This window comes from Triplophysa rosa, unplaced genomic scaffold, assembly GCF_024868665.1.
Source record: "Triplophysa rosa unplaced genomic scaffold, Trosa_1v2 scaffold406_ERROPOS52721, whole genome shotgun sequence".
Lineage (NCBI taxonomy): Eukaryota > Metazoa > Chordata > Actinopteri > Cypriniformes > Nemacheilidae > Triplophysa > Triplophysa rosa.
Genome location: NW_026634406.1, coordinates 11,669 through 23,119, shown reverse-complemented (window position 1 = coordinate 23,119; position 11,451 = coordinate 11,669). Strand labels below are relative to the sequence as shown.

At 38.9% G+C, this 11,451-nt stretch overlaps 1 protein-coding gene across 1 annotated transcript; it reads right to left on the bottom strand.

Annotated features, from left to right (window-relative positions):
- Window positions 1-351: 351 nt before the first annotated feature.
- On the bottom strand, window positions 352-3,571 carry LOC130550711 (NXPE family member 3-like). Its single transcript, XM_057328200.1, has 6 exons — window positions 2,691-3,571; window positions 2,081-2,496; window positions 1,933-2,003; window positions 1,629-1,832; window positions 1,010-1,350; window positions 352-558 (listed from the first exon to the last, which is right to left on the bottom strand). Exons 1-6 carry the CDS (start codon window positions 2,940-2,942, stop codon window positions 361-363), a joined length of 1,482 nt encoding a protein of 493 aa, XP_057184183.1. The 5' UTR covers window positions 2,943-3,571; the 3' UTR covers window positions 352-360.
- Window positions 3,572-11,451: the final 7,880 nt, after the last annotated feature.

Here is an 11,451-nt window from a genome sequence, read left to right as displayed (position 1 = left end):
TAAGAGACAACGTTATCGGGAAACGCAGCCCAAACAAGTAAAACTGAGGGAAATAAAACAATACCAACATCAAAGGAAATCAACATCTAGTAAAATTATTTTTAGGCAACACGGCTGAGTGTTAGCAAACAATATGTCCTGAATATACAATATACTGAAATGTCACAGAAACTCATACATTAGTGACACAGGCACCACACATGAACAAACATTCAAACAGAGACGGAATTGGAATATTATAAATTAAAATAAAGGACCCCAACATGAAATGGATTGGGAACTATTTAGGATTTAAGTATCAATGCAACAAAGTTCTCCTAAATGATTTTAGGAGACTTTGCATCACACAACATACATGTATCAGGGATGGCAGATATGTGACAGCAGCATGTTCACTTCATTAGCAATTATAACAGGACCTGGATGAATGTTTTCTTTTAGATAGTGACATGATGTCATCTGCCAGACATCCATGTACATCACTCCATCAATATCACTGAACATCTCTCTCAATACTGTGTTTAACTGCAGCACAAACCAGTCGCTTTGAAAAATGTTCTAGAACAACAAAAATCAGTGAAGAATAATTAGCTTGAGCTTATATACAGCAATAATATAGGAATATTTCATATTTTTATTTACTGAAACGTAAATTAATCCTCTGCAAAGCTTTGGTCTGGTCCATGTTAACATACACACGAATGTGCACAAACACGCACACTAATCAGTGATTCTTTAACAGCCCTTTTCACAGACAGACCTTTCTGATAGCAGATATTTTTCATTTGGTAATCAACCGAGTTACATTGCTTTGAGCCAATAAACAAATCTTTGAGTTGCTTTTTTTCTGTAAAAGTCTGTAAAAATATGTAATTCTTTACACAATCCCACTTTAACCAAGTATTTACTTCTATGTCCTGATGTGTTTTCTGCAAAGCTGCTTTGCAACAATTCACATAGTAAGAAATTCTATAGAAATGAAATAGAATACAATGGATCAAGTGTATACCTTTAAGCCTGCGGTGTTTCCAGACTTGATGATGACAGTAGTGTCTGGTGCTCGGATTAATAGTCTGATAACAGCCTGTCGCATTTTGGCCACTTCATGGACATAAAATGTTAGTGGATGAAAAACCAGGTGGGCAAAAAACGTGAAGACGACGACTGCATGAGAACCACCAGCTATTTCATCGATGTCATTGCTGATATGATGCAGATCGGTTTTCAGCATTTTAGAAAATCGTAAAGGTACACTGTGTGGGCTCCAATGAACGATGATATTATTGTTTAATTCTACAGCCATCAGAGGTCCACCAGTGCGAGGAGTGTGCAGATTCATTCTTTTTATACCTGAATAAATTAAACAAAAATTAAACAGCACTTAAATGTATGAATATTACTGCATTGCAAAGAAAAAATATATAAAGTGAAATTTAAGAAAAATTATGCTGGGCCTTACTTAGAATTCATTTCATCTTTCTAACCAATTTTTTGTTTAATTGACTATTGAGTATTTCCCCTCATGTTGACATGGGTGTTCACATTAATTCTACCATGTTTTCAAATAAATTACAATGATTTCAAATAAAGGTGTTTATCAAATCACAATTGCCATAAAAATGACTTGCCTGGTAATTTTCTTTCGAAATACTCAAACCACTGTCTTGTGGTAGAATCTCCAAACAGGTAAACAATCTTGTTTTTAAGACAATTTGCCATTTTTGAAGCATTAAACAACTGATTGTTACAGATAAAAGACTTCCAGAAATTTTTTAAATAGAATCCTGCTGGAACTGGTGTGATCAAACCTGATCTGCATCTCTCCGTTTTAACTAAGGCAAAGAAACAACATATTAATCCTAAGTGTGCAGTATGTATGCAAATTATTTTATAACTACTTTATTTACAATTTGCAATCACATATGGACATACCAATGCCTGCAGTGTTAGGAAGGACATTTATGATTTTTTTGTCTCCTGGTATATTAACATTTGTTAATTTCCTGTGGAGAATCAAGGAATGCAATCAATAAAAGACAAACATTTTTTAGATATTCGTTATGAATCTTGTTCAGCTTACTTTGTAAAAACCTGATTTTCAAATGCATTTAATGGGCTTTTCAAAGCTCCTCTTTCATGATACACCCAGTGGTCACAGGAAAGTTCTTTTGGTCTGTCACACTGCCACACCGTCTCTGTTTTCACATCCTTATATTCACAGCAGCAGTTGCCTTTACTCCAACTTCCACGAGAGCCCCATTTAAGATTACATTCCACTTTTTCACTTATCCTGGTTCCTTTGGGTCCTGGTCCTACAAAGTATCCATAATAGTGGCTGCGTGGAAATGAAGTCTCCCAGTACTTTTTAAGAATCCACACAACTTCACTGGAGTGGACTAGACGCGCAGAAACTTGTGCTTGTCCTTCCCAGGGTAACAGAAGATCAACAGTGTATGTCCCATTACGATGATCAATAACTTCCCCATAAACACTTGCCTTCAATACACAGATAGAGTTAATAATGTAAATATTAATTGCATATTCATCTACTCTGTAAGCAAGAGCCAGAAGCCAACATACTATAAAGAAAGTTCCCTTAGTGTGTCAATACAATAACAACATAACCTTCAACAGATATACTCTAGTCTGACAGTAATATATTCAAACTCAAGTGTTCGTCAGAAACATACCATTAACTTGGAATTGAAAAGCTTTACTTGGAAAAAATCCCCTCCATATGTTTTCAAGTTGTTGTTGTGATCTCTGGCTGTGATGGTAACACAGATCTTATCTCCCACATTGTAAGTGTCATTGAGTCTCACAATAGAGAATGTTGTGTGGACTGGACTTGTGCTGAGATTCAGTTGAGTGATTTCATGATCTGGACTAGGCCAGTCAAGAGCCTTCTGTAGTCTATCCCACTCCTCCTGACTGATTCCCATGTCAATCACTGATATTCTGGATGATGCATTTGGGTGAGCAGCTTTAGGAATGGGGGGATGAAGTCTCACCAATGGCCATTTCCATGAAATCTATAAGAGATAGCAGGATAGAAAAAAATACATACTGTAACTCCAACTCCAGACAATGTATATTACTGTAAAAATACCTGGTAAGACGTAACAGAGTTCCATTATTCCATTTATACAGATTTTCTTTGTTAAATTATGGAGCACATTTACATAAACATTTACATAAACTATTTTTAGGATTCATTGTTTATTTTGAAATACTGAGAAAAAAACGTAAAGAAATAAGCCTATATTCATATACATACAGTATATACTGTATACTATAGATCACAACCTTTGCGTGGAAAGTGGCGCACACACATTTCCAGCCCCGTTTTGTGCGTACGCAGCGTTTATAAATGAGACCCTTGGTGAAGGTGGTGTCAATCCAAATCTCACTAGACAAGTAAGGCTTGTTCAACTTCATGCGGCGGCACAATAATCTGCAGCCGCCTGACAACAGCAATACATTCTGGTTAGAAAATTTGTCCGACTTTGATTGGCGCTTCAGCCGCCTTACGATCACATGTGCCATTAAAGGGCTCATCTGATGAAAATCTGACTTTTTCCCGCATTTAAGTGCTATAATCGGGTCCTTGGTGCATCTACTAACTCAGAAATGTGAAAAACAAGAACCCAGTAAGTTTGTTTTGGTGTGACTTTCCCTGCAAGCATGTGAGAAATCGAGCCGTTCAGATTTCGCTCCTGTTGTGACGTAGAGGGAGGCTCTTATTATAATGTTACCGCCAGAGGTGGACGAAGTACACAACTTCCTTACTTGAGTGAAAGTACAGATACTACTGGTCAAATATTACTAGGCCTGTAGCGACGCGTCGACGTCATATTTTTGCGTCGACGCTTCGCCACACAAACGTGGGAGACCAAAACATTGCAGAATGGAGGACGAAACAGCAACCTCCTCACATAATTCCGAACAAAGCCCCAATAAAAGAAAAAATCCTAAAAAAACAGCTCGCCCTAAATCTTCGAAGGTATGGGAATACTTCAAATTTAGTCCCAGACGTAAAGGTGTCGTTATTTACGCTCTTTGCCAAATGGAGTTGGCATACCACACCAGCACAACGGCAATGTTTGAGCATCTGAAACGGAGGCACCCCATTGTCACTCGTGAAGGAGACAATAACAAGTAAGCACTAACGTTGGCTAAATGAATTTCATGTTTGTGTGGTGTGTTGTGTAGCTTGAGCTCTGCGCACTTCGGTGGTGCTAGCCAACCATCTTAGCTCTCCGTGCAGTTTGCCCGTGCTAGGTAGCTACGGGCACCTAGACAGCTGTGTTTAGCTAACGTTAGTTATCATCTAATGTTGGCTTGAATGGAAGCTAGCTTACGGCTGCAGAACACAGCTATCCATAGCAGCTGACATTAGCTAACGTGAACGTTAGCCACTAACCTAGCACGAACAAACTGCACAGAGAGCCAAGATGCGTTGGTTACTTGGTTAGCCTAGCACCACCAAAGTGCACAGCTGCTAGATAGCCACGTTAGCGTTCAAATAAACTAATCATAGCATAGCACTGCAATGAGGTTAAGAGTAGATTTAAAATACCCCACTGTCATAGCTGTTGTTCTAATATGCATTGCTTTTGTGTTTTTTTAAGATTGTTTTGGTATTTATTTGAGATACATTATGTATCATCGATACATTTTATTAATCGAGCAACAGAAAAATAACCGCTAGATTAATCGTCCAACTAATCATTAGATTAATCGACTAATCGATAAAATAATCGCCAGATTAATCGTTTAATAAATAATCATTTACCCCCAGCCATAAATATTACTCCACTACAAGTAAATGTTGTAAAGACAGATTCTTACGTAAGTAAAAGTACAGAAGTACGTGCTTTTAAACGTACTCAAGTATTAAAAGTAAATTTCCTTTATGTCAGTTGTGCATTGTTTTATTGTCGTATACCTTGTGCCTCTGAAGCAACCTACTGAATACACTGAGTAGCTCACAGTATCAGTTGTATTAAAGGAGTAGTTCACTTCAAAATTTGCCCCCATTGACTTTCCATAGTTATTTTTATTCCTACTATGGAAAGTCAATGGGGCAAATTTTGCAGTGAGCAACTCCTTTAAGAGCTTTATATGTTTAGCACATATATGTTTTGTTTATATATTATCCTGTATGATCATTTAGCCTAATTATCCTCATTAGCCCCCTAGGCCTATATGTATTTATGAGCAGTGTTCTTTTATTTTGTATATTCCCTTTACCAGTTTTATCAGCAATTTACCAGTAAGTAGTAAGGTTCTTGTAAATAGTTAAGTGTAGAAGCCATGTGTTTGTTGGATTTATTACCATTTGTACCATAATTCAGGGGTGTAGCCAGAACATTTTTTTAGAGGTGGCCAGGTAAGACCCAGTGATTTTATTAGGGTGACCAAAAAAATCCTTACAGACAGAAATTCTTTAACTTCTACTGTAATTTACACCAATTCTTCATTACACATAGTTTGCTGGTCAAAAACATACACAAAGAACGTAAAGTAAACCATTTATTTGCAATGCTTTCATGTGCTAACATCAGTGTTGAAGTCTCGAGACTCGGACTCGGTCTTGAACTCGGTCTCGAGACCCTATTTTAATGGTCTTGGTCTGGACTTGTGTGCATTTTGACTCTGTCTCGACTCGTACTCGAACATGTTCGGAATTGGACTTATGCCCGAGTCCACTCGAGTCCCAGCAAAAATATTAAATACATTGAAAAGACGTCCCTTTATGGGCCAAAAATGAAAGTTGTTTCTATAGCTTTTCATGGCGTCTCCTGATTGTCTAATATTGATGTCCAGTCTGTACAAAGTAAAAACTGGTTGAAATTTTGAGTTTACACATGGAAATAAATTAAGAGAGACTCTTTGAAATAAACTGAGCTGAATGATTTGAGTGCAGTAAGATAGCAAGCAACCATTGAATCAAGGTTAAAAATTGATGATTTGTCAATGTTCATTGCATTGAATCAGTATCACTTTTGTACCTGCAAAAATCACCATTATTGTGATCTTTTTTAGCTTTAGTTGAGCTCTTGACTCTTCTATTTTCATGTTAAATTAGGTTTCCTTCAGCCATAACTGTTAAAATAAATTAGTTGTGGCAAAGAGATGACTACTTCTGAATGGTAATGCATGCATTTTGAAATTGTTTAGATCACTGTTAATAATTGGGTTTGGTTTATTAATTTGTCAGCTCTGTGGATCTGTAGTTTGATATACTGTGATTTTTTTAGGAATTAACATATTCACAATCTGTTAAACCACTTAAATACACAACGACATCAAGAATCTGCATATGAAACTCAACAATGGTGACAATCAACAAAAGAAAGCTTCATGCTGCAATGCATGCTGGGTGATCTGTTTATCTGAATTATTTTGACGATTGTCATCATTGTTGAGGGTTGTATGATGAGGGTTGATGTCAGTGAAATATGTTTGTTTATTTTCTCTCAATACTTGTGCATTGACTAGCCAGAGCACTCAGACCAGTCATCAATTGATCAATAATGTTTAAAACTAATACATTTTATTACAGCCTGACAATTTCCATAAGAGCAACCCCAACTTTTGTGAAAGCATGTCTGTCTTTCACAGTGCACAAGTGTTTTATAACACTATTACATGACCTGAATGAATTAATTTAACAAAAGTCAAGGATCAAGAGCCCAACTAAAGCAAACACTGATCACAATAATGGTTATTATTGTGGGTACAAAACTCATTTCACAGAGTCTCATTTCATTTATTTCCATGTGAAAACTGAAAGTAGTTTGATAAACTCCAGATTTGAACCAGTTTTTACATTGTACCAAGGTCCCCTGTACGTCAATATCAGACGTTCAGAAAACTTAATAATGGGCCAATAAAGGGACGTCTTTTTCAACATCGAAAGATGCAGAAAAGACGTCTTTTGGACATATCTTTGGTCAGGGGGAAGTCATAATTGTAATAAAATTACCTTTACAACACTTACTATGTGGCCTTTTTTACCCTCAGCTAATAATATTTTTAAACTAGTATCAGTCTAAGTAAATAAAACACAGTGTACATGCCATGGTATATTTAATGCACTGAGCACTCTATGAACTCTGTGCCAGTTTTATTGTTTCCACCAAACATTTAACATATTCTTGAAGATTTCTATAGGTCTCGTCTCAGATCTCTTGTCCTAGGACTCGGACTCGACCCTCTCTGGACTTGGTCTTGACTCGAACTCAACCTACTTTGGACTCGGTCTTGACTCGAACTCGACCTGCTCTGGACTCGGACTTGACAGCAGAGCAGTGCAGTGTTGGCTTGCTCACCGGGAGACTGCATTTATTTATTTATTAGATATTATTTATTATAATGATCTTGCTTGGTCTATAAACACCATGCACTGTGCTGTGTTTTACCTTTCTGTGTTTTTCTTATTTGCTCCATAAAGCTGCTTTGGAACAATGCACATTGTGAAAAGCGCTATATAAATAAAATTGAATTGAATTGAATTGAACTTGACTCGGACTCGAATGAGCTGGTCTCGACTACAACACTGGCTAACATTATTTAAAAATAATTTGCTAGCTATCATTTGCAGTAAGTTAGCATTTTTTATAGAAAATAAACATTGCAGTACCCCAACTTAAACTTTCGCGAACATGTAATTAATGAATGAAATCCAGTTAAAAAAAGACTGATTTTACTGACCTGGGGCCTCATTTATAACCATTGCGTACGCACAAAACATTCCCTGAAAGAGGCGTACGCCACTTCCCACGCAAAAGATGGGATTTATAAAAACAAACTTGACGGAAAAATGTGCGCACCTGCACGCAAACTCTGACCCATGCGTACGGACATTTTGGAGGAGCAGTTTGGCGACACCGATGGTGAGTTAGTGAACTCAAGTTAGATTGCAAAAGGTAAGTGTGATAAAAAATGATTATAAGCATTAATCCCTCACACACATTTAATTTTACCTTAAATATCCTCATTATCACGAAGATTAAATCCGCAGAGTTATTTGCGCTTGTATTGGGTGATACTTGTTTCATGCAGCTCTTGTAAAATCAAACTCAAATCTTAAATAAAAATTCAATCTAAATATTTAATCAGCGCTGTCTCACGATCACACTATGAGCGCATGAGGAGGAGATGATCCGACTGCATAGAATATAGGACAGCATCAAATAACACAGTGTAAATAAATAGCTCAATATATTTTCCTGCATAATCATCGAATGTCAAAGTCTGGAAATACAGCCATTAAACTCTCGCACAATCGTTACTCTAAATGTCCTCGTTATCGGTTCTAACTATGTTCATAACAAAACCGGAATGAAGAAACATTCGTCTCTAACAATGATGTCTTCAAATTTTATCTCAGGTGAAGGACACCACTAATTAATGATGTGATTTTAATGAGGTGTAAATGATCAGTCTAAATGCTGTAAACATATAAATGCTGCAGAGACCTTCTTTGGCTTTAATATAATTATAATAATAATTATAACAATTATTAATATGGAAATCTCAGTGAATCTCATGTGTGGCCATTTGTGATTTCGTTATGGAGATAAAGGATCGGGGGTTTTACATAAGTTTTTGTTATTTTTCTATGGCATCTGATAGCGGTTGAACCCGGAAACGGTATACGTCCATAATGATGCGTGACGTCAGGCTTAACAAGCGGATTGGATGTCAGGCTTATTAATATACGAATAAGCATTCATGAGCTGCTTTGCATTGACTATTTATGGGTAAAAATGGGCGTGTACAGGGCGGGATATGAGGCTGATTCACGTACGCACACTTGCAGGTAATCTGTGATTTATAAAGGGAAAATTGCGTGCACGTGTGTGTTATGTCTTAATGTAGACAAGACACTGGAGACCGTAGATTCCTTTCAGTAACATTTATTTACCGCTCTAACAAATACAGGATAACATGCAGGCACATGCTCCGTATCTCTACTTCTCTCTCTATATACCTCCACAACTCAGCAGCTTGAGTGCCATCTAGTGGTGCATTATTGGAACAACACCACATATTCCCCTTTTACTTAATGAATTCTTCTGTAACCACTAAGTAACATTAATTGAATGCAGAAGAGTATTTAACGTAATGAACCAACAACTTAATTACAATTCAGTACTTGACTTTCATGTAAGTATATGTACTGTATGTTGTGTGTGCAAAAGTCCATGTCAATTTCTGTGACTAGTAACATAGTCCTTTAGCCAACCTGGCTCACGACGTCTTTGACGTTGTTCTCTTTGACCAGCATCAGAAGACACTGAATTTCCAGACAATGGAACATGAGAGGGCATCACGTTTTCAGCATTGGCTGTCATTCCATTATCCAACTCTCTAGTTGGCACGGGTGCAAGACACGATGCATGCCACTTTTTTCCATCATCCAAGAGGTAAGTGTAAGGACCAACTTTTTTCCTGACCTCAATTGGAGGAGTGAATTTTGGATAAGCTTTTGGTACATGTACAGACTTTTTAATGCGCACTTTATTCCCTGGTCGAAAAGAGAAATGTTGCACACAATGCTTGTGGTCAAAGCGAGATTTCATGACATCCTGACGTGAGGAAACACGCTTCTGCAGTGGTGTCGGCTCATGACCAGAAGGTGAAGGTTTCAGGACATTGAGACGGGTACGCATTTTCCTTCCATGAAGCAATTCGAATGGGGAAACACCTGTTACAGCATGAGGTGTAGCACGGTAAATCTGCAGGAAGTCAGTCACTGTTGTTTTCCATGGTGCTGATTGTAGGATTGCTGATTGGATTTGACTCTGTGAAAGCGTTCAATAGCACCATTTGCAGCAGGATGATACACTGAAGTGCGAATGTGCTTAATATCTCTCTCTTTCAGGAATGCAGCAAACTCAGGGGAAGTGAACTGAGGCCCATTATCACTGAACAGAGTGGTCGGGTTGCCGTGTCTGCTGAAGACAGAGGTAAGAAATGCTGTCACCTGTTTTGTTGCAACAGACGCAGTAAAGGCTACCTCAGGCCACTTACTATAATAGTCAGTGAGTGTCAGAGCATATCGACAGTCCCAGACAGCAGTCTCGAACGGGCCCACAATGTCTATCGCCAGTTTTTCCCACGGTGCAGAAGGTAAAGGAACAGGCTGGAGTGGAACAGCAGAGGCTTTCGCAGTTTTGTCCAGAGAAAGACATAAATGACAAGCAGCAATTTTCTCCGTCACAAATGTGTCCATGTTTGGCCACCAATACATCTCACGCAGGCGTTGCTTCGTTCTCACAATTCCCTGATGACCCTCATGTGCAATACGGAACAATGACTCACGCAATTTTCCAGGCACAACCAGTCTAGATCCTCTAAACACAAACTCAGCTTGCACACTGAACTCATGTCGGAGCTTGTAGTATGGACGAATCACAGGATCCACAGCAGCGGAAGATGAAGGCCATTTACTCGCAATTTGTGCGCGCAACGCAGAGAGTTCAGAACAGTGAGCAGAGGCAGTAGCAAATTCTTCCTGGGATATGGCAATCGGACCAGAAGACAGTAAAGCAACAAACTCGGGTTCTGTATCTGACTCAGCATCCAAAGGAAGCGGCAAGGGCAAGCGGGATAAACAATCTGCAGTGTAGTTCTCAGATCCAGCACGATACTCAACTATGTAGTCGAAACAGAGCAACCGAGCAGCCCACCGAGCAATACGCATACCAGCTCTATCAGTCCCTTTTGTGGTCAGCAGTGTCGTTAACGCTTGATGGTCAGTCCGCAACGTAAATCTGCGACCCCACAAGTACGTTCTCCATTTTTCCACCGCCCAGACACACGCCAGAGCCTCCTTTTCAACAGTGGAGTATTTCTGTTCAGCTGAGGACAGTGTTCTGGATGCGAAAGCGACAGTATGTTCTTGACCATCAGTGCCAATTTGAGCGAAGACAGCACCTAGTCCATATGCAGACGCGTCAGTAGAAATGACCACCGGCATCTCCGGGTCAAACAGTATAAGCGCAGGACTGTGAACCAGCAGCTTCTTCACATCATCCAAGCTTTGTTGAGCATCATCAGACCAGCGAAATCCACTCTCATCTCTCAAGCACTCACGCAGAGGCATCACCACGGAAGCGAAATTAGGAATGAATTTGTTGTACCAGGAGAGAAGACCCAGCAAAGAACGCAACTGAACAGCATCCGTTGGTGCAGGTGCATCGATTATTGCAGATAGATGTTCCTGATCCAACTGAATACCCTGCGACGTCACCATGTGGCCTAGAAACTTCAAGCTCTGTTTTCTGAATTGACATTTTGACTCATTCAACACCAACCCAGCATCTTTGAGACGTTGCATCACCTTCTCTAGCGCTTGATCATGTTCTTGCAGCGAGCGTCCCCACACGATGATGTCGTCCAGATAATTTGCAACGTTCTGGATTCCTTTTAGAATGA

Bases quoted from the DNA above. Each gene is read 5' to 3' on its own strand.
- LOC130550711 (XM_057328200.1), bottom strand. From the start codon at position 2,942: ATGGGAATCAGTCAGGAGGAGTGGGATAGACTACAGAAGGCTCTTGAC. The intron at 2,004-2,080 runs GTAAGCTGAACA...GATTCTCCACAG, and splicing joins GAAAATCAGGTTTTTACAAA to GAAATTAACAAATGTTAATA. The intron at 559-1,009 runs GTATACACTTGA...TTGTTGTTCTAG, and splicing joins GAAACACCGCAGGCTTAAAG to AACATTTTTCAAAGCGACTG.